Source organism: Trachypithecus francoisi, unplaced genomic scaffold, assembly GCF_009764315.1.
Source record: "Trachypithecus francoisi isolate TF-2019V2 unplaced genomic scaffold, Tfra_2.0 Lachesis_group4, whole genome shotgun sequence".
Lineage (NCBI taxonomy): Eukaryota > Metazoa > Chordata > Mammalia > Primates > Cercopithecidae > Trachypithecus > Trachypithecus francoisi.
In genome coordinates this window covers 120,054,046-120,077,274 of record NW_022681469.1, presented here as the reverse complement: position 1 = coordinate 120,077,274, position 23,229 = coordinate 120,054,046, and the positions used below count along the sequence as shown (strand labels likewise).

Here is a 23,229-nt window from a genome sequence, read left to right as displayed (position 1 = left end):
GCTAGTTTTTTTTTGTATTTTTTAGTAGAGACGGGGTTTCACCGTGTTAGCCAGGATGGTCTCGATCTCCTGACCTCGCGATCCGCCCGTCTCGGCCTCCCAAAGTGCTGGGATTACAGGCTTGAGCCACCACGCCCGGCCTGTGAAACTCCTTCTCTACTAAAAATATAAAAATTAGTCGGGCACGGTGGCAGGCCAGGAGGCAGAGGCAGGAGAATTGCTTGAACTCAGGAGGCAGAGGTTGCAGTGAGCCCAGTCGAAACCCTGTCTCTTAATTAAAACAACAACAACAACAACAACAAAAACTAGGCTGGGCTCGGTGGCTTACGCCTGTAATCCTAACACTTTGGGAGGCTGAGGTGGGTGGATTGTCTGAGCTCAGCAGTTTGAGACCAGTCTGGGGCAACATGGTGAAACCCCCATCTCTACTAAAATACAAAAGAAATTAGCTGGGTGTGGCAGTGTGTGCCTGTAGTCCCAGCTACTCAGGAGGCTGAGGCAGAAGAATTGTTTGAATCTGGGAGGCGGAGGTTGCGATGAGCCGAGATCTCACCATTGCACTCCAGCCTGGGTGGCAGAGTGAGACTCCGTCTCTACAAAAAAAAAAAAAAAAAAAAAAAAAAAAACTAAAAAAACCACTGGTGGAACATTAGGTTCACACCATCTAAAGACGCTTGCATCTTCTTGTAGGTAAAGCCTTAGGGACGACGGTGATGGTGCCTGTTCCCTATGAGAAGATGCTGCGAGACCAGTCGGCTGTGGTAGTGCAGGGGCTTCCGGAAGGCATTGCCTTTCAACACCCTGAGAATTACAACCTTGAAACCCTGAAATGGATTTTGGAGAACAAAGCAGGGATTTCATTCATCATAAATAGGTGACACGCTCTGCACCCCCACCCCTCAGTTCATTTAAAGATGAAACTGATCGCGTAATTTTAATTCACTCGTGCGTTCCGCCTGTTGCGATTCAGAGCTGACTGTTCAGATGTGTCATCCTTTTTTCATATGTCCATGCTGGGTAACGGTGTTGCTTTTCTTGCAGACCCTTCCTCGGACCAGAGAGTCAGCTGGGTAAGTGACAGCTTCTCAGGTTTGGTAGCACTTCTGAGCTGCTGAACCACTTCTTCTTCATTAAAACTTGAATTCAGGTGAGGGGAGGGAACTTAGAGGACGGGCCAATAGGTGCAGCAAGCCACTGTGGCACACATGTGCCTAGGTAACAAACCTGCACGTTCTGTAGATGTATCTCCCTCCTCCCCCGCCCTTTTTTTTTTTTAGAAGAAATAAATTTAAAAGAAAAGAAAAGAAAAATACATTTGTAGCTATTAAAAAAAAAAACTGGCTGGGCGCAGTGACTCACACCTGTAATCCCAGCACTTTGGGAGGCAGAGGTGGGCAGATCACTAGAGCTCAGGAGTTCAAGACCAGCCTGGTCAACATGGTAAAGCCCCATCTCTACTAAAATTACCAAAGTTAGCCAGGCGTGGTGGCGGGTACCTGTTATCCCACTTACTCAGGAGGCTGAGGCAGGAGAATCGCTTGAACCCGAGATGTGGAGTTTGCAGTGAGCTGAGATTGTGCCAGTGCACTCTAGCTTGGGTGAGAAAATGAGACTGTCTCAAAAATAAATAAATAAATAAGAATAAAAGAGAATGTCTTGCTGAGACTGCCTAGGTGGAGTAAGGAGATGGCAGGGGTCGGGGGGTGGCACAGTTCACAAGACACCTGCTGGGTGTATGACATGCTCCAGTTCTTCTTAGCCGGGGACTAAACACAGTGTAAAGTCTGTTTCGGGAGCGATGGTGAGTTCCTGTCATCCTCTAACTCACATTAAAGGAGAAGTGAGGGGACAGGGTAGCAGGTGGCCATGGACTGTTGTCCCAACTGACTTGTATCACCATCACAGAAAAACAATAATACAGTGGTCCCCTCTTATGCTAGGGGAATATGCTTCAAGACCCCCAGTGGATGCCCAGACCCATGGGTAGTACAGAACCCTACATATACTGTTTTCCCCTATCCATACATACCTATGAGAAAGTTTAATTTATAAATCAAACACAGGCCGGGCGTGGTGGCTCATGCCTGTAATCCCAGCACTTTGGGAGGCCAAAGTGGGTGGATTACCTGAGGTCAGGAGTTTGAGACCAGCCTGGCCAACATGGTGAAACCCTGTCTCTACTGAAAATACAAAAATTAGCCACTCGTGGTGGTGTGTGCCTGTAGTCCCAGCTACTCGGGAGGCTGAGGCGGGAGAATTGCTTAAACCCAGGAAGTAGAGTTTGCAGTGAGCCGAGATAATGCCACTGCACTCCAGCCCAGGCAACAGAGCGAGATCCATCACAGTAAATCAATAAATCAAACACAGTAGGAGATTAACAGCAATAACTAAAGATAAAATAGAACAATTATAACAATATGCCCTCATTACTACTCTTGCACTTTGGGGCCATTATGAAGTCAAATAAAGGTAACTTGAGCACAAGCACCCCAGCCTTCCCAGGACCATCAGTCTGATAACAGAGCCAGCTACTCAGTGACTAATGGGCAAGTAGTGTAGACAGCGTGGATTGCAGGACAAAGGGATGAGTCACATCCAGGCAGGACGGCACCACACTTCATCACGCTGCTCAGAACAACGTGTGATTTCAAACTTCTGAATTGTTTATTTCTGGAATTTTCCGTTTACTCTTTGGAGACCTTGGTTGACCTTGGGGAACAAACTGAGGAAAGCGAAACCACAGATCAAGGGGAAGCTCGTGTCATAGCAGCTGTAACTTAGTGCTTACAATGTACAGGCACTGTTGTAGTCATTTTTCATATATTCATGAATCCTCCCACAACCACCATGTTCACAAGGAAGTGGAGGCCGAGGGAGGTTTAGTGAGTTGCTGGAGGCAGCCCAGCTGGTGAGCTGAGGCTCGGCCCCATGCCCATGCTCTGGCCCCAAAACACTCCTCGGTAATCCCCATCCTGCCCACACAAATGGCCCCGGAACACAGCAGCTGCTTTGAGTCAGTTTCTCTCTCAATGACTTTTCCACGATGGCTTCGATCTGGGAGTTCCATTTTCTGTGTGTTTGCTGTCAATTTCTATGCCTTCGGATGTTAGTCATTTTCCAAGGTGCTAAAAGGGGCTGGTATATGTCTTTTTATTCCTCCACAGGTGGCCCTGGGATGGTAACAGATGCTGAGAGATCCATAGTATCATCAAATGAAAGGTAAAAGATAAATCATAAAAACTAAAATCCACAACTATGCACAGTGTTCGTTTTTGGATGACAGGCCTCCTTACAGCATTTAAGTGCAGTGTAAAGGGTTAGTGTGCTTCTTCTCTTCCTTACTTTCTGTCCTATTCTTTGTCCAGAAAGACCTTTGGAATTAGAAGACTATTTTCAGTAGACACGTTTAATTTTGGAACAACTTATTAAGAACGTTAATGTTAGAGTGGAGGCAGTGTTGCATTTGGTTGATGGGAGGAGGGGGATTTGGTGCCACGGAGACCCAGGGCATTTGAGCTTAGCGTGTCCAGGTGGCTCTGCCTGGTCCTCACCCTGCCCATCCTGACCAGGGTTCCCTTCTCCTTGCAGCTGCGGCCCCATCAGTGTGAAAACTGAACCCATGGAAGATTCTGGTGGGTACCATGATGCTTTTAGAATCAAGAATCGGCCAAGCGTGGTAGCTCACGCCTGTAATCCCAGCACTTTGGGAGGCCGAGGCAGGCGCACCACTTGAGGTCAGGAGTTCAAGACCAGCCTGGCCAACATGGTGAAACCCAGTCTCTACTAAAAATACAAAAAGTAGCTGGGCGTGGCTGTGCGTGCCTGTAATCCCAGCTACCCGGGAGGCTGAGGCAAGAGAATTGCTTGGACCCGGGAGGCTGAGGCTGCGGGGACCTGAGTTGGCGCCACTGCACTCCAGCGTGGGTGACAGAGCAAGACCCTGTCTCAAAAAAACAAACAAGGCTGGGCATGGTGGATCACGCCTGTAATCCCAGCACTTTGGGAGGCTGAGGCAGGCAGATCACCTGAGCTCAGGAGTTCAAGACCATCCTGGCCAACATGGTAAAACCCTGTCTCTACTAAAATACAAAAAATTAGCTGGGCATGGTCGTGTGCACCTGTAGTCCCAGCTACACGGGAGGCTGAGGCATGAGACTCGCTTGAGCCTGGGCGGTGGAGGTTGCGGTGAGCCAAGATGGTGCCACAGCACTCCAGCTTGGGCTACAGAGTGAGATTCTGTCTCAAAAACAAAAACAAGTATCGGCCTGGCGCGGTGGCTCAAGCCTGTAATCCCAGCACTTTGTGAGGCCGAGACGGGCGGATCACGAGGTCAGGAGATCGAGACCATCCTGGCTAACACGGTGAAACCCCGTCTCTGCTAAAAAATACAAAAAAAACTAACTGGGCGAGGTGGCGGGCGCCTGTAGTCCCAGCTACTTGGGAGGCTGAGGCAGGAGAATGGCATTAACCTGGGAGGCGGAGCTTGCAGTGAGCTGAGATCCGGCCACTGCACTCCAGCCCAGTCGACAGAGCGAGACTCCACCTCAAAAACAAAAACAAAAACAAAAACAAAAACAAAAACAAGTATCTAGCAGGTTATCATTTGACACCTTTCTTTTGTTTCATCAAATAAATAAATAAATAAAGGCCAGGGCACGAATTAACCTCAATGGAGCCTCATTTGCAGAAGAACCATTATTTTACTCAAATATCTAGAAAACAGAGTCTTGGCAGGGTGCGGGGGTTCATGACTGTAACTCCAACACTTTGGGAGGCCGAGGCAGGTGAATTGCTTGAACACCAGAGTTCAAGACCAGCCTGGGCAACATGGCGAGACTTCATCTCTGCAAAAAATGCAAAAAATGGTGGTACATGCCTGTGATCCCAGCTACTCAGGAGGCTAAGGTGGGAGGATCGCATAAGCCCAGGAGGTTGAGGCTGCAGTGAGCTGTAATGGTGCCACTGCACTCCAGCCTGGGTGACAGAGAGAGACGTTGTCTCAAAAAGAAAAAAAGGAAAAAAAAAAAAAAAAAAGAGAGAGAGAACTTTCTAATTCAGTAAATACTGGGGACTAAGATGTTGTTAAATACACATATTTGTGGACAAAATATTATTTTAATTATAGTTGAATTAGAACCTGAATTTGAAATGAGTAAAACATTTTGAATATAAAATTGGAATTATTACTTGACTCACAAATAGAGCAGTGTTTTCATTTTTGGACATACTTTACTGCTTTTTTGGACTTTTCTGTCATTTCTACATGTTTTACAGTATAAGTACATTACTATGACAGTATATGCTAGAAAAAAAATCCCTCTTCAGTGGATGAGAGTAGTTGATCCCATTCTTGCTTCTCCTCCCTCCTCAATGAAAGAAAACCAGCATTAATTAGAGGAAACATGTTAACAGGTTAAGATTAAAAATATATATATTTAGGCTAGGTGCACTGGCTCACACCTGTAATCCCAGCACTTTGGGAGGCCAAGGTAGGCGGATCACTTGAGGTCAGGACCTGGTCAGTTTGAGACCAGCCTGGCCAACATGGTGAAACCCTGTCTCTACTAAAAATACAAAAAATTAGCTGGGCATGGTGGCAGGTGCCTGTAATCCCAGCTACTCAGGAGGCTGAGGCATGAGAATTGCTTGAACCCAGGAGGTGGAGGTTGCAGTGAGCCGAGATCATGCCACTGCACTCTAGCCTGGGCAGCAGAGCAAGACTCTGTCTCAAAAAGAAACAACAACAACAAAAATAATTTAAACCCAAATGTTTAATCAAGGGATGGGAAAATACTGAAAGCATTAAAAGTAGAAAGGTTCACACTTGTAATCTCAGCACTTTGGGAGGCTGAAGCAGGAGGATCGCTTGAGCCCAGAAATTTGAGACCAGCCTGGGCAACAGAGCGAGACCCTATCTCTACAAAAAATATTTATAAATAAAAAATTAGCCAGACATGGTGGCGTGCACTTATAATCCCAGCTACTTGGGAGGCTGAGGTTGGAGGATCACCTGGGCCCAGGAGATAAAGGCTGGAGTGAGCCATGACTGCACCACTGCACTCCAGCCTGAGTGACAGAGCGAGACCCTGGCTCCAAGAATAATAATCATAATCCAAAAGAAAAACAATATTCTATGTTAAGAAACAAAGATCTGGCTGTGTCCAATGGCTCAGGCCTGTAATCCCAGTACTTTGGGAGGCAGGCAGATCACCTGAGGTCAGGAGTTTGAGACCAGCCTAGCCGACATGGTGAAACCCCTTCTCTACTAAAAATACAAAATTTAGCCAGGTGTGGTGGTGCACACCTGTAATCCCAGCTACTTGGGAGGCTGAGACAGGAGAATTGCTTGAACCCGGAGGCAGAGTTTGCTGTGAGCTGATACTGTGCCATTGCACTCCAACCTGGGCGACAGAGTGAAAATCCATCTGAGAAAGAAAGAATGGAAGAGAGAGAGAGAGAAAGATCTAGAAAAAGGAAAAATAGAGCCTTTAGCATGAGTAAAATGAAGTAAGGACAGCAGCGTCTCTAAGACAGTGAAGATGTGGTTTATGCTTCGAGGCTCCTGGGATTCCTTGGGAGGTCCAGGGACACAGTGGGTGGGTCTCCTTGGCCCAGCTCCTCCTTTGTCACACCCAGGGATCTTTTCGCCACAACTGTGGGTGCTCATGTCCCTTCCATCCCCATGCAAACAGGTGCTTAGCAGAAGCTCCAGCTTCAGATGAGAGTCTGAACAAAAAAAATGTCTCAAAAAGAAACAACAACGAAAAAACTTTAAACCCAATGTTTAATCAAGGGATGGGAAAATCCTGAAAGCATTAAAAGTGGAAAGGTTCACGCTTGTAATCTCAGCACTTGGGAGGCTGAAGCAGGAGGATCGCTTGAGCCCAGAAATTTGAGACCAGCCTGGGCAACAGAGCGAGACCCTATCTCTACAAAAAATATTTATAAATAAAAAATTAGCCAGACATGGTGGCGTGCACTTATAATCCCAGCTACTTGGGAGGCTGAGGTTGGAGGATCACCTGGGCCCAGGAGATAAAGGCTGGAGTGAGCCATGACTGCACCACTGCACTCCAGCCTGAGTGACAGAGCGAGACCCTGGCTCCAAGAAATAATAATCATAATCCAAAAGAAAAACAATATTCTATGTTAAGAAACAAAGATCTGGCTGTGTCCAATGGCTCAGGCCTGTAATCCCAGTACTTTGGGAGGCAGGCAGATCACCTGAGGTCAGGAGTTTGAGACCAGCCTAGCCGACATGGTGAAACCCCTTCTCTACTAAAAATACAAAATTTAGCCAGGTGTGGTGGTGCACACCTGTAATCCCAGCTACTTGGGAGGCTGAGACAGGAGAATTGCTTGAACCCGGGAGGCAGAGTTTGCTGTGAGCTGATACTGTGCCATTGCACTCCAACCTGGGCGACAGAGTGAAAATCCATCTGAGAAAGAAAGAATGGAAGAGAGAGAGAGAAAGATCTAGAAAAAGGAAAAATAGAGCCTTTAGCATGAGTAAAATGAAGTAAGGACAGCAGCGTCTCTAAGACAGTGAAGATGTGGTTTATGCTTCGAGGCTCCTGGGATTCCTTGGGAGGTCCAGGGACACAGTGGGTGGGTCTCCTTGGCCCAGCTCCTCCTTTGTCACACCCAGGGATCTTTTCGCCACAACTGTGGGTGCTCATGTCCCTTCCATCCCCATGCAAACAGGTGCTTAGCAGAAGCTCCAGCTTCAGATGAGAGTCTGAACAAAAAACAATGTCTCAAAAAGAAACAACAACGAAAAAACTTTAAACCCAAATGTTTAATCAAGGGATGGGAAAATCCTGAAAGCATTAAAAGTGGAAAGGTTCACGCTTGTAATCTCAGCACTTTGGGAGGCTGAAGCAGGAGAATGCTTCTCCTCTGCAGTGGTTCTAAGTCAAACCAAGACAAGTTGAATGGAGAGAAGCAGGCACAGTATTTCAGCTCAGCACAATTCAGCTGCGAGCACAGGTCAGCTGTGGAATCTTAGTCTTGTTTCTGACCTGACAGGCCTCAAACTCCTGCCCACTCAATTTTAGCCTGGGATGTTTTCAGAGCTCAGATATGTTCTGCCTGTGTCTTACCTGGTCACAGAGAATTTTTAAAAATACCCCAAGCCACAGGCTCCACATACAAACTGGGAAGATGAGGTCAGGCACGGTGGCTCATGCCTGTAATCCCAGCAATTTGGGAGGCCAAGGTGGGCGGATCACCTAAAGTCAGGAGTTCGAGACCAGCCTGGCCACCATGGTGAAACACCATCTCTACTAAAAATACAAAAATTAGCCAGGCGTGGTGGTGGGCGCCTGTAATCCCAGCTACTCAGGAGGCTGAGGCAGGACAGTTGCTTGAACCTAGGAGGCAAAGGTTGCAGTGAGCCAAGATGGCACCACTGCACTCCAGCCTGGGTGACAGAGCAAGACTCTGTCTCTAAAAGAAAAGAAAAAGAAGAAGAAGAAGAAGAAGAGGAAGAACCTGGGAAGATGAAAGGGGTGAGAATGAGAAGTAATCAGTGTCGCCAGGGGCCGAGTTTCCTTCCTCACCAGCTGTTGGGCTAGATGTGTGGTTCCTACGTGCCTTTGTTGGAGATGTGGTTTCATTTTAACAAAAATATGCTTCCTTATTCACAAAACTTCCTACTGTAGACTTCATGAAGCGATACGGATTGGTACCAGCTGCTGGCAGGCTCTTGCGAGCCGGTCCTCAATTGCTCCTTATTTCTTGTGATAGCATTTGCTGCATAGAAGAAACATCTCCCTGGTTTTAAGTTTTTCTTTCTTTCTTTCTTTCTTTTCTTTCTTTCTTTCTTTCTTTCTTTCTTTCTTTCTCTTTCTTTCTTTCTTTCTTTCTTCTTTCCTTCCTTCCTTCCTCCCTTCCTCCTTCCTTCCTTCCTCCCTTCCTCCTTCCTTCCCTCTTTCTTCCGCTTTCTTTCCTTCCTTCCATCCCTCTTTCTTTTTCTCTTTCTTTCTTTCTCTTTCTTTCTGTCTTTCTTGTCTTTTTTTTTTTTTTTTTTTTTAAGTCTTGCCAGGCTGGAGTGCAGTGGCACCATCTCAGCTCACTGCAACCTCCGCCTCCTGGGTTCAAGTGATTCTCCTGTATCAACCTTCTGAGTAGCTGGAATCAGGCGCACGCCATCACGCCCAGCTAATTTTTTGTATTTTAGTAGAAACGGGGTTTCACCCTGTTGCCCAGGCTGGTCTCAAACTCCTGAGCTTAGGCAATCTGTCCGCCTTGGCCTCCCGAAGTGCTAGGATTATAGACATGAGCCACCGCACCAGGCCAATTTTTTTCTTTTCTTGAGACGGAGTCTCGCTGTCGCCCAGACTGGCGTGCGGTGGTAAGATCTCAGCTCACTGCAACTTCCACCTCCCGGGTTCAAGCAATTCTCCTGCCTCAGCCTTCCGAGTAGCTGGGATTACAGGCACCCGCCACCATGCCTGGCTGGTTTTTGTATTTTTAATAGAGACAAGGTTTCACCCTGTTGTTCAGGCTGGTCTTGAACTCTTGAGTTTAAGTGATCTGCCCACCTTAGCCTCCCAAAGTGCTGGGATTACAGGTCTGAGCCACCGTCCTCGGCTGACAATCAGATTTTTAAATGTTTGGCTTCACTATCCTTATAACAACAGAGCTGTTAAAGGTTTTCAGACGACCCCTCAGAACTTATAAATTATGCTAAACAATGAACCCCAAGCTGTGCCACAGTTTTTTTGTGTTGCTATTATAACACAAAATGGTTGGCTGGGTGCAGTGGCTCATGCCTATAATCCCAGCACTTTGGGAGGCAGAGGTGGGTGGGTCACAAAGTCAGGAGATCGAGACCATCCTGGCTAACATGGTGAAACCCAGTCTCCACTAAAAATACCAAAAAAATTAGGAGGGTGTGGTGGCAGGTGCCGGTAGTCCCAGCTACTCGGGAGGCTGAGACAGGAGAATGGCATGAACCCAGGAAGCAGAGCTTGCAGTGAGCCACGATCACACCACTGCACTCCAGCCTAGGCGACGGAACCAGACCCCGTCTTAAAAAAAAAAAAAAAAAGGTCGAGTAAACATTCATGGTTAAGTTACATGCATATTTTAGTATGGATCATCTATTGCTGTATTTAAACGTACCCTGAAATGAGGCCGGGTGTGGTAGCTCATGCCTGCAATCCCAGCACTTTGGGAGGCCGAGGTGGGTGGATCACCTGAGGTCAGGAGTTGGAGACCAGCCTGGCCAACATGATGAAACCCTGTCTGCACTAAACATACAAAAATTAGCCAGGCATAGTGGTGCACATCTGTAGTCCCAGCTACTCGGGAGGCTGAGGTAGGAGAATCACTTGAACCTGGGAGGTGGAGGCTGCAGTGACCCGAGATCGTGCCATTGCACTCCAGCCTGGGCTGGAAGGGGAAGGGGAAGGGGAAGGACTCCAATGGAATGGCTGGAATGGAATGGAATGGAATGGAATATTTAGTCTCTCTTACATTTCTGTGTGTTGGCTGGACTGGCTCAGCAAGGGCCGGATGGCTGTGTGTCTGAGGCCTTGGCTGGGACATCAGGATCTCTCTCCTCGTGGCCTCATACCCTATAGGAAGCACCCCAGGCCGGCTCCCATGGTGATGAGATTCTAGAAGCAGGAGGCACAGATGATCAAACTCTTCTCAAGCCTGTTTGCATCCCATCTGCTGATGTCCCATTGACCAAAGCAAGTCACACAGCCAGGGCCAGATTAAGGGGCAGAGAATGGCCTGGCGCCGTGATTTACAGCTGTAATCCCAACACTTTGGGAGGCCAAGGCAGGCAAATTGCTTGAGTCCAGGAGTTTGAGATGAGCCTGGACAACATGGTGAAACTCCAACTCTACAAAAAATAAAAAATTAGGCAGGCATGGTGATGCATGCCTGTAGTCCCAGCTACTCGGGAGACTGAGACAGGAGGATCGTTTGAGCCCAGGAGACAGGTTGTGGTGAGCCATGATTGCGTCACTGCACTCCACTGGGTGACAGAGCGAGACTCTGTCTCAAAAAATATAACAAAATGGCAGAGAAACAGACTTCTAGAAAAGAAGCATGGGCGAGTCAAATTGCAAAGGGATGTACATCCTGGGATGGGAGAGGTCTTCAGCCTGTTTTTGCAGCCAACCACACCTTTCTCTGATAAAGGCCTTTGATTTTACTGATGTATCTTCTCCAGGTTTTGAAATCCATTCCATTGTAGTGGGTAACTTAAGATTATAAGTGCCTGGCCCGGCATGGTGACTCATGCCTGTAATCCCCGCACTTTGGGAGACCAAGGTGGGCGGATCACCTGAGGTCAGGAGTTCAAGACCAGCCTGGCCAACATGGTGAAACCCCGTCATTTACTGAAAATGCAAAAATTAGCCAGGTGTGGTGGCGCGTGCCTGTAGTCTCAGCTACTTGGGAGGCCGAGGCAGGAGGGTCCCTTGAACCTGGGAGGTGGATGTTGCAGTGAGCTGAGATCATGCCACTGTGCTCCAGCCTGGGCAACAGAGTGAGATTCTGTCTCAAAAAAAAAAAAAAAAAAAAAAAGATTATACATGTCAGTTCAGGCTCCATGACAGAATAATCTTCACAGCATTTCATGTAAATGCATGTGGATATTCAGCCACCATGAAGGGGAAAATCTCCCAAAACTAGAACTAGAACCAGAACTAAGGTCTCCCACCTTCATGATGCCTTCCTTCACCATCCTCCTTTTTTTTTTTTTTTTGAGACAGAGCCTCGCTTTGTCAACCAGGCTGGAGTGCAGTGGCTCTATCTCAGCTCACTGCAACCTCCACCTCCTGGGTTCAAGCAGTTCTCCTGCCTCAGCCTCCCGTGTAGCTGTGGCTACAGGCGTCTGCCACCACTCCCAGCTAATTTTTATATTTTTAGTAGAGACAGGTTTTACCATGGTGGCCAGGCTGGTCTCGAACTCCTGACCTCAAGTGATCTGCCCGCCTCGGCCTCCCAAAGTACTGGTATTGCAGTTGTGAGCCACCATGCCCGGTCCCCTCCTTCCTTCTTTCCTTTTCTAGTGATTTTACAATTGATGTTATTTTTATATAAATATACATAAATACATAAATGTATGTTTTCTATATGTACATTATTTTATATTTATAGTATTTCTATTTTTATATCAAGAGATCAAATTTGTTCATAGTGAGTGAGCTACAAATTATTTTGCTGATTGTAACACTGCTGTATTAATCAACTTACATTAGCTAGTCATATTCTCTGTTGGCAAGCTTAACCTAACATACAATTTTATAATTTCCATTGCATTCTAAGGCATTTCACTGAAAGCAGAAGCTGTCGCAGTCAAGAAAGAATCAGAAGATCCTAATTACTATCACTATAATATGCAAGGTAATACTGTTTGATGATAATTTTCTTCCCCAAAAGTTATTTGGGATGGAAGATTTTAATTACTACCTGTCTGAAAAACAGGCGAACACCCATGTATGTTTACCTAGGATTTAGCATATTGCCATTTAGAGTAAATAATCCTACAGTTATGAAATAGATTCTATTTAACCTAAATCCATGTACTCTTGTTTGTCTTTTATAGAGATGAGGTCTCACCTTGTTGCCTAGGCTGGTCTCTAACTCCTGGGCTCAAGTAGTCCTCCAGCCTTGGCCTCCTGAAGTGCTGAGATTATAGGCGTGAGCCACCATGCCTGGCCTAAATCCACATACTTTTTTTTTTTTTTTTTCTTGAGACAGAATCTTACTCTGTTGCCCAAGCTGGAGTTCAGTGGTGCTATTTCCACTCACTGAAACCTCTGCCTCCTGGGCTCAGATTCTTGTGCCTCAGCCTCCTGAGGAGCTGGGATTACAGGCGTATGCCACTACGCCTGGCTAATTTTTTGTATTATTAGTAGAGACGGGGTTTCGCCATGTTGGCCAGGTTGGTTTCGAACTCCTGACCTCAGGTGATCCACTCACCTTGGCCTCCCAAAGTGCTGGATTACAGGCATGAGCTGCCACACCATGCCCATAAGGCTTTTAAAAAGAAGTCATAAATTGTCATGACTGTCATGATTTTGTACCACCTAATGAAGCAATGCGTCTTGGCAATAATTGTCAGTCGCCATTACAACCATTTTATAAAAGTCTGATGGAGACTTTATCATGGACAGACCTGACTGACAGTTCCTGAACTGATTGGTCACTAGTCTCCTGATGGGATCCAGCAGAAAGTACACCACACCACTTTTGTCAAAGATTCTTCAAAACCAAACAAAAAAAATCAAACCAGTCCAGGTGTAGTGTCTCATACCTGTGATCCCAGTACTTTGGGAGGCCAAGGCAGGAGTTCAAACCAGCCTGGGCAACATGGTGAGACCACATCTCTACAAAAAATACAAAAAGTAGCCAGGCGTGGTGGCGCATGCCTGTAGCCCCAGCTACTTGGGAGGCTGAGGTGGGAAGATCGCTTAAGTCTGGGGGGTCAAGGCTGCAGCGAACTATAATGACACCACTGCACTCCAGCCTAGGTGCTGAAGTGAGACTGTGTCTCAAAAAACAAAAAACAAAAAAACAAAAAAAACCAATCAGACCTACGTCTGATCCAGCCTTTAGAGCTAACCAGCAATTTTTAGGGGATACATGGAATACAGGCACATATGAAAACATCACCACAAGGACATAGTCAATAAAATCCAGAATGTGAGAAACTCAGAGAAATTTATTGGTTTACTTTTTTTTTTTTTTTTTGAGACAGAGTCTCGCTCTGTCGCCCAGACCGGAATGCAGTGGCATGACTGTGGCTCACTGCAACCTCCACCTCCCAGGTTCAAGTGATTCTCCTGGCTCAGCCTCAAGAATAGCTGAGATTACAGGCGTCTACCACCATGCCCGGCTGATTTTTGTATTTTTGGTAGAGAAGGGGTTTCACCATGTTGGCCAGGCTGGTCTCAAACTCCTGACCTCAGGTGATGGCAACCTGCCTGCCTTGGCCTCCCAGAATGCTGGGATTACAGGCATGAGCCACTGCGCCCAGCCAAGGAGGGGATTTCTATTTGTAAAAAATGTCAATGTTATAAAACACAAAGACAGACTATGGAACCATTCCTGATTAAAGGAGATTTAAAAGACAGGACAGCTGGAAACAGTACCTGGCCCTAAACTGGATCCTGTACTGAAAAGAGAAAAGCTCTAAAGGACATTTGAGTCAGCTGAGAAAATTGCAATACCCATGATAAAATGGATCAAGGTGTCATCTTGCAGCTAAATGTCCTGGTTTTAAAAGCGTTGTTGTGATTGTGTAAAGGAATGTCCCTATTCTTAGGAAACAGTCACTGAATTATTTAGAGATCAAGGCCTATGATGTATGTAACTTTCCCTCAAATGGTTCAGGAAAAATATTAAAAAGTATGTGTATATACACTTGTATAGATGACAGATGGAGGGGAGAGGAGAGGGAGGGAGGGAGGGAAAGACATCCCGATGAAAGGAAACCGGGTAAAATGTTAACATTGTGTGATCCGGGCAAAAGGTACATGGATCTTTGTACTATTTGATTTTTGCAACTTTTCTGTAAATTTGAAGTTTCCGGTCCAGGCACTGGGAAAAGTGCCTTGTGATCACTTGGGAGGCTGAGGCAGGTGGATTGCTTCAGCCCAGGAGTTCAAGACCAGCCTAAGCAACACAGTGGGACCCCATCTCTACAAAAAAAGTATTAAAATAAATTAGCTGGGCACAGTGGCTCACGCCTGTAATCCCAGCACTTTGGGAGGCCGAGGCGGGTGGATCACTTGAGGTCAGGAGTTGGAGACCAGCCTGGCCAACATGGTGAAACCCTGTCTCTACTAAAAATACAAAAATTAGCCAGGCGTGGTGACGCACACCTGTAGTCCCAGCTACTCAGGAGATTGAAGCAGGAGAATTGCTTGAACCTGGAAGGCAGAGGTTGCAGTGAGCCAAGACTGCGCCACTGCACTCCAGCCTGGGTGACAGAGTAAGACTCTGTCTCAAATAAATAAAGAAAGAAATAAAAATTAGCCAGGTTTAGTGCTGTATGCCTATAGTCCCAGCTACTCAGGAGGCTGAGGTGGGAGGATTGTTGGAGCACAGGAGGTCCAGGCTGCAGGAAATCCTGATCATATCACCGCACTCCGACCCGGGCAACAGAGTAAGACTGTCTACAAATAAAATAAATACATAAAATAATAAAATAAAACATAAAACACATTTTCCAAGTAAAAACTTTTTTAAAAAAAGGACATTTATGTGCTGGGCGTGGTGGTTCACACCTCTAATCCCAGTGCTTTGGGAGGCCGAGGTGAGCACATTGTCTGAGCTCAGGAGTTCAAGATCAGCCTTGGTAACACAGGAGACCCTGTCTGTACAAACAAATTTTAAAAATTAGCCGAGTAGGCCGGGCGCGGTGGCTCAAGCCTGTAATCCCAGCACTTTGGAAGGCCGAGACAGGCGGATCACAAGGTCAGGAGATCGAGACCATCCTGGCTAATACGGTGAAACCCCGTCTCTACTAAAAAATACAAAAAACTAGCCGGGCGAGGTGGCGGGTGCCTGTAGTCCCAGATACTTGGGAGGCTGAGGCAGGAGAATGGTGTAAACCCGGGAGGCGGAGCTTGCAGTGAGCTGAGATCCGGCCACTGCACTCCAGTCTGGGCGACAGAGCGAGACTCCATCTCAAAAAAAAAAAAAAAAAAAAAAAAAAAAAAAAAAAAAAATTAGCCGAGTATGGTGGCATGTGCCTATAGTCCCAGCTACCTGGGAGGCTGAGGTGGGAGACTCTCTTGAGCCCAGGAGGTGGAGGTTGCAGTGAGCCAAGATCACACCACTGCATCCTAGCCCGGGTGACACAGTGAGACCCTGTCTCAAAATAAATAAATAAATAAATAGACAACTAGGGAAATTTAAACAATGACTAGATATCAGACGGGGATGAAGAACGATTGTTAATTTTGAGGGTAATCGTGATACTGTGGTAATGCAAAAGGAAGAGAGGCCCTTATGTCTTACTTACTTGTTCCACGGTATTACCACATGGAATTCTATGACTGCTGGGACTTCCCTTTACCCACCCAGTGGCACAGGGGTGGGGTGGGTGCAGATGAAACAGGGTTACATGGGCTGGCGGCCGTGGGTGTTTCACTGTGTGATCTCTGTGCTTTGGTATGTTTCAAATTTTCCAAAATAAAATAATAAAAAAGTAAACAAAGGATCATTTGTTTGAGGTTTATTTATTTATTCATATTTTTGGGGGGGTGGAGTCTTGCTCTTGTTGCCCAGTCTGGAGTGCAGTGGTGTGACCTCGGTTCACTACAACCTCTGCCTCCCGGGTTCAAGTGATTCTCCTGCCTCAGCCTCCTGAGTAGCTGGGACTAGAGGTGCCTGCTACCACGCCCAGTTAATTTTTGCACTTTTAGTAGAGACGGGGTTTCACCATGGTGGCCAGGCTGGTCTCGAACTCCTGACCTCAGGTGATCCACCTGCCTCCATCTCCCAAAGTGCTGGGATTACAGGCGTGAGCCCCTGCGCGCAGCCAGTTTTATTTCAAGGGGCAGAAGTATTTCAAGTGTATTCCTATGTGGGTATTGAATTGTTTGCATTGTATTCAATGATTTCTTTTTTCATTTTTATATTTCTCCCTTTGTTCTATATTATTTATTTTTCTTTCAGGAAGCCACCCTTCTTCCACAAGCAATGAAGTAATAGAAATGGAATTACCAATGGAAGGTTAGAAAAATGCAGCATTCTCTCTCTCTCTTTTAAAAAAGTTTATAGTATTTTACAAAGAACGTACTCTTTTTCTTTTCTTTTTTTTTTTTTTGAGATGGAGCCTCACTCTGTCACCCAGGCAGGAGTGCAGTGGCGCAATCTCGGCTCACTACAACCTCTGCCTCCTGGGTTCAAGCGATTCATGTGCCTCAGCCTCCTGAGTAGCTGCAATTACAGGCACCCGCCACCACGCCCAGCTAATTTTTGTATTTTTAGTAGAGACAGGGTTTCACCATGTTGGCCAGGCTGGTCTCGAACTCCTGACCTCAAGTGATTCGTCCGCCTCTACCTCCCAAAGTGCTGGGATTACAGGCGTGAGCCACCGTGCCCAGCTGAAAGTTTATAGCATTTTACAGAGAACATACTCTTTTATACATGCAAGTTATATGTAATAAAGAAAGTGATTTCCTGGCATGCCTGTCTTCTCAGAAAACTATTAATGGTTGAATTCTTGTCCTAAGATATAATAATAAGGGCTCTATCTCTTCTTGTACTTCTGATCTGTGATGTTATAAAACACAGAGTAATTCTACTTAAAGCACCTGAATATGGAAGTTAACTTGCTGTTTGTTGCTTTGTCTTTTGCATGGCATGACAGAATACTTTTGGACAGAGTTGAATAATATTTTAGGAAATTCTTGCATTAGAAGTAAAATTTGATAATACTTCCCTCCATTCATATATAAATATTGAGCATCATATGAATAAAGTCTAAATTCTTAAGGTGGTTTATGTATGTCCAAGATAAAATTAATAATTGAAAAAAAGGGCCAGGCATGGTGGCTTACGCCTGTAATCCCAGCACTTTGAGAGGCTGAGGTGGGCAGATCACCTGAAATCAGGAGTTCAAGACCAGCCTGGCCAACATGGTGAGACCCTGTCTCTACTAAAAATACAAAAATTAGCTGGGTTTGGTGGCAGGCACCTGTAATCCCAGCTACTCTGGAGGCTGAGGCACGAGAATTGATTGAAACTAGGAGGCGGAGCCTGCAGTGAGCTGAAATCATACCATTCCACTCCAGCCTGGGCGACAGAGTGAGACTGTCTCAAATGATAATAATAATAATAAAGATTTCCTTCCCAAACCTAGAGGCATGGGACATCTCTGTCCATTTACAGGCAATGTGGCCTGTGGCCTTAATTTTAGTTGTGTATCTGCCTTAGAGAGATAGTAACACATGGATTACCAAAATGATCCTTTTTTTTTTTTTTTTTTGAGACAGAGTCTTACCCTATCGCCCAGGCTGGAGTGCAGTGTTGCGACCTCAGCTCACTGCAGCCTCCACCTCCCAGGTTGAAGCAATTCTCTTGCCTCAGCCTCCTGAGTAGCTGGGATTACAGGCGTGTGCCACCACACCCGGCTAATTTTTGTATTTTTAGTAGAGATGGGGTTTCACCATGTTGCCCAGGCTGGTCTTCAACTCCTGGCCTCAAGTGATCCGCCCACCTTGGCCTCTCAAAAGTGCTGGGATTACAGGTGTGAGCCACCGTGCCAGGCTCAATTACTGTTTATTATCCTATTATTATTGCTCGTAAAATTTAAATGATGTTTATATTTATTATATATGAAATGTATTTAAAATGCCAGGATAAGCTACGTTTTTGGTATAGGAGCAGTAATGTGTTGGAATATGAGGAGAATACTTAATAATGAATGTCATTTTAGAAATTTTTTTTTTCAAGATTCCACTCCTCTGGTGCCTTCAGAAGAACCAAATGAGGACCCTGAAGCCGAGGTGAAAATCGAAGGTTAGTTGCCAAACGCCCCATTGCCAAGTATGATTTTCATTCTTTCTAACAGGATTAATTGCGGGTAGGATGGCTGAGCTCAGTGACTCAAGCCTGTAATCCCAGCACTTTGCGAGGCCAAGGCATGTGTGTTGCTTGAGCCCAGGAGTTTGAGACCAGCCTGGGCAACATGGTGAAACCCCGTCTCTACTAAAAACACAAAATTAGCCAGGCGTGGTGGCACACATCTGGAGTCCCATCTACTCAGGAGGCTGAGGCAGGAAGATCGCTTGAACCTGGGAGGCGGAGGTTGCAGTGAGTCGAGATCTCACCACTGCACTCCAGCCTGGGTGACAGAGCGAGATTCCATCTAAAAAAAAAAAAAAATTGTGAGGAAGAGATTGAAATCTCTAATGTGTGTATATATAATAGAGCAGCCCATATTCCCATTAGCGCCCAGTACTTTGGGGTGCTGTAGACAACATAATTAGCTGTGCAAAAAAATTAGAAAATAAAAATAATAACCAGGCATGATGGTACATGCTTGTAATCCCAGCACTTTGTGACTTTATGAGGCCAAGGCAAGAGGATCATTTGAACCCTGGAGTTCTAGATAAGCTTGGGTAACATAGACACCATCTCTGCAAAAAATAAACAGTAAAAAAAATTAGGCAAGGCCTGGTGGCTCATGCCTGTAATCCCAGCATTTTGGGAGGCTGAGGTGGGCAGATCACTTGATCCCAGGAGTTTGAGACCAGCCTGGGCATAGTGAAACCCTGTCTCTACTAAAAATACAAAAATTAGCAGGGCATGGTGGCACACACCTGTAGTCCCAGCTATTTGGGAGGTTGAGGTGGGCCAATCACCTGAGCCCAGGGAAGTCGAGGCTGCAGTGAGCCATAATTGTGCCACAGTACCCCAGCCTGCATGATGGGAGTGAGATCCTGCCTCAAAACAAACAAACAAAAATATTAGCCAAGCATGGTGGCACACACCTGTAGTCTCAGCTACTTGGGAGGCTGAGGTGGGAGGATCGCTTGAGCCCAGGATTTTGAGGCTGAAGTGAGCTGTGTTTATGCCTCTGCACTCCAGCATGGTCAACAGAGCAAGACTCCATCTCTAAAAGTAAAAATTAAAACAAAAATGTTTTAAGTCTTGCATATTAGCCCTGACCCACAAGTGGGCCTCATCTGTGCTGTGTTCAAGTGAGGAAAGAATGAAGGGTGGAGGGTACATAAGCGGGGAGAATGGAAAGGAAAGGACAATTCAGTCAGACATAGCCCCTTTCCTACTGGAGTGGACAGACAGATACCAAAAGTAACCGCTCAGGCCTGCAGCTGATGAACTCAGTTTAAGTGCAAGTATCTAAAAGAAGTGAAGTTGAAAGTGTGATTTAAGGCTGGTGTGGTGGCTCACACCTGTAATCCCAGCACTTTGGGAGACCCAGGTGGGTGGATCCCTTGAGGCCAGGAGTTCGAGACCAGCCTGGCCAACATGGCAAAACCCCGTCTCTACTAAAAATACAAAAATTAGAGCTGGGTGTGGTGGCTCACACCTGGGTAATCCCAGCACTTTGGGAGACCCAGGTAGGTGGATCCCTTGAGGCCAAGAGTTCAAGACCAGCCTGGCCAACACGGCGAAACCCCGTCTCTACTAAAAACACAAAATTAGCCAGGCGTGGTGGCACACATCTGGAGTCCCATCTACTCAGGAGGCTGAGGCAGGAAGATCGCTTGAACCTGGGAGGCGGAGGTTGCAGTGAGTCGAGATCTCACCACTGCACTCCAGCCTGGGTGACAGAGCGAGATTCCATCTAAAAAAAAAAAAAAATTGTGAGGAAGAGATTGAAATCTCTAATGTGTGTATATATAATAGAGCAGCCCATATTCCCATTAGCGCCCAGTACTTTGGGGTGCTGTAGACAACATAATTAGCTGTGCAAAAAAATTAGAAAATAAAAATAATAACCAGGCATGATGGTACATGCTTGTAATCCCAGCACTTTGTGACTTTATGAGGCCAAGGCAAGAGGATCATTTGAACCCTGGAGTTCTAGATAAGCTTGGGTAACATAGACACCATCTCTGCAAAAAATAAACAGTAAAAAAAATTAGGCAAGGCCTGGTGGCTCATGCCTGTAATCCCAGCATTTTGGGAGGCTGAGGTGGGCAGATCACTTGATCCCAGGAGTTTGAGACCAGCCTGGGCATAGTGAAACCCTGTCTCTACTAAAAATACAAAAAATTAGCAGGGCATGGTGGCACACACCTGTAGTCCCAGCTATTTGGGAGGTTGAGGTGGGCCAATCACCTGAGCCCAGGGAAGTCGAGGCTGCAGTGAGCCATAATTGTGCCACAGTACCCCAGCCTGCATGATGGGAGTGAGATCCTGCCTCAAAACAAACAAACAAAAATATTAGCCAAGCATGGTGGCACACACCTGTAGTCTCAGCTACTTGGGAGGCTGAGGTGGGAGGATCGCTTGAGCCCAGGATTTTGAGGCTGAAGTGAGCTGTGTTTATGCCTCTGCACTCCAGCATGGTCAACAGAGCAAGACTCCATCTCTAAAAGTAAAAATTAAAACAAAAATGTTTTAAGTCTTGCATATTAGCCCTGACCCACAAGTGGGCCTCATCTGTGCTGTGTTCAAGTGAGGAAAGAATGAAGGGTGGAGGGTACATAAGCGGGGAGAATGGAAAGGAAAGGACAATTCAGTCAGACATAGCCCCTTTCCTACTGGAGTGGACAGACAGATACCAAAAGTAACCGCTCAGGCCTGCAGCTGATGAACTCAGTTTAAGTGCAAGTATCTAAAAGAAGTGAAGTTGAAAGTGTGATTTAAGGCTGGTGTGGTGGCTCACACCTGTAATCCCAGCACTTTGGGAGACCCAGGTGGGTGGATCCCTTGAGGCCAGGAGTTCGAGACCAGCCTGGCCAACATGGCAAAACCCCGTCTCTACTAAAAATACAAAAATTAGAGCTGGGTGTGGTGGCTCACACCTGGGTAATCCCAGCACTTTGGGAGACCCAGGTAGGTGGATCCCTTGAGGCCAAGAGTTCAAGACCAGCCTGGCCAACACGGCGAAACCCCGTCTCTACTAAAAATACAAGAATTAGAGCCAGGTGTGGTGGCTCACACCTGTAATCCCAGCACTTTGGGAGGCCCAGGCAGGTGAGTCAGTTGAGGTCAGGAGTTCTCGACCAGCATGACCAACATGGTGAAACTCCATCGCTACTAAAAAAATACAAATAGTAGCTGAGTGTGGTGGTGGGCTCCTGTAATCCCAGCTACTCAGGAGGCTGAGAATCGCTTGAACCTGGGAGGCAGAGGTTGCAGTGAGCTGAGATTGCACCACTGCACTCCAGCCTGAGCGATAGACTCAATCTCAAAAAAAAAAAAAAATTAGCCAGGCATGGTGGTACATGTCTGTGGTCCCAGCTACTCAGAAGGCTGAGGTGGGAGAATCACTTGACCATGGGAGGTGGAGGCTGCAGTGAGCTAGGATCATACCACTGCACTCCAGCCTGGATGACAGAGTAAGAACCTGTCTCAAAAAAAAAAAAAAAAAAAAAAATCAGTCTGGGCTTCTGATCAAAGCAGTACTTAGACATATTTAAAGGCGAATTGGCTTTATTCTTGGTAAATTCTAAATTTCAACCTCTCTTTTAAGGAAACACAAATTCATCCAATGTTACAAACTCTGCAGCAGGTGTTGAAGATCTTAACATCGTTCAAGTGACTGTTCCAGGTATGGACTAATGTTACATTTTTCCTTTTGTCTGAATTCTTTTTTGACATAGGGCGGTCTCTTGGACCTGTCATTTTTCACTTAGTTCACCCTGACAACTAAGAAATGACAGTTTGGGAATATAAAATATGCTGCAAGTTGCTACACACCAAGCATCTTGCTCATATCAGACATTGTTGTTGTTGTTGTTGTTTTCAGCCCAGAGGTCTTTTTTTTTTTTTTTTTTTTTTAACACCTATTATGCCATGAATTCATAGGGAATAGGTTCCAGCAGCTCAGGCTCCTTCCCATTGGTTCTCACAAAGTGTGCTTCTCTGGATGGAGCAGGCTGGCGCTTCAGTTGAACCCAGGTACCTTTCTCTTTGGTTTCTTTCTTTTTCTGATCATTTTCCTTCACGCGTTTCAGGAAGCTATCTCGGCTCTTAGAGTGCTTAATGTGCTCAATACGCACATTAATTCTCTTGGCAAGAATCTTGCCCTTAACTTGTTTGTTTACAACAGTGCCAACAGCATGCTGGGTAACGTTGTAGACTCTCCCAGTTTTGCCATGATAACACTTGTGGGCCATTCCTTTTTGAACAGTACCCATTCCCTTGATGTCTACAATATCACCTTTCTTATAGATTCACATATACGTGGCCAAAGGAACAACTCCATGTTTTCTAAAAGGCCTAGAGAACATATATCGGGTGCCTCTCCTCTTTCCCTTTGTGTTCGTCATTTTGGCAAATTACTGGAAGATGGCGGTTCCGGCCGAAAGGGCCGTATCAGACATTGTTAATCAGATATTTTGCTTCTCGTGGCCAAGCCCGGGCATTACCTGGAAAATGCATCTCAGAGCAGGCAGCACCGAGCACCAGCTATGGCTGAATTGGAATTGGCCGCAGAGGTCAAATGTTTTGTTGCCCGGCATTAATAATCTTCCTTTCGGGCACAGTGGCTCACGCCTGTAATCCCAGCACTCTGGGAGGCCGAGATGGGTGAATCACGAGGTCAGGAGA

The 23,229-nt window shown here is 46.2% G+C and overlaps 1 protein-coding gene and 1 pseudogene across 4 annotated transcripts in view; one reads left to right on the top strand and one right to left on the bottom strand.

The window, feature by feature from the left end:
* LOC117072590 (general transcription factor II-I repeat domain-containing protein 2B) overlaps positions 1-23,229 on the top strand; it is a 66,151-nt gene that overhangs the window by 32,160 nt on the left and 10,762 nt on the right. For 2 of the 3 annotated variants that reach the window (XM_033192913.1, XM_033192911.1), the window contains 8 exons: positions 691-874; positions 1,042-1,070; positions 3,165-3,219; positions 3,589-3,632; positions 12,292-12,369; positions 16,654-16,710; positions 18,436-18,501; positions 22,151-22,228. In XM_033192913.1, coding sequence (XP_033048804.1) covers positions 691-874; positions 1,042-1,070; positions 3,165-3,219; positions 3,589-3,632; positions 12,292-12,369; positions 16,654-16,710; positions 18,436-18,501; positions 22,151-22,228 — 591 coding nt within the window. The remainder of the gene's footprint in view (positions 1-690; positions 875-1,041; positions 1,071-3,164; positions 3,220-3,588; positions 3,633-12,291; positions 12,370-16,653; positions 16,711-18,435; positions 18,502-22,150; positions 22,229-23,229) is intronic. The other variant, XM_033192912.1, reaches the window with a different exon arrangement.
* Positions 22,425-22,999, bottom strand: LOC117072591 (annotated as a pseudogene). The gene has a single exon (XR_004432868.1). The product of XR_004432868.1 is annotated as a 60S ribosomal protein L21-like (transcript).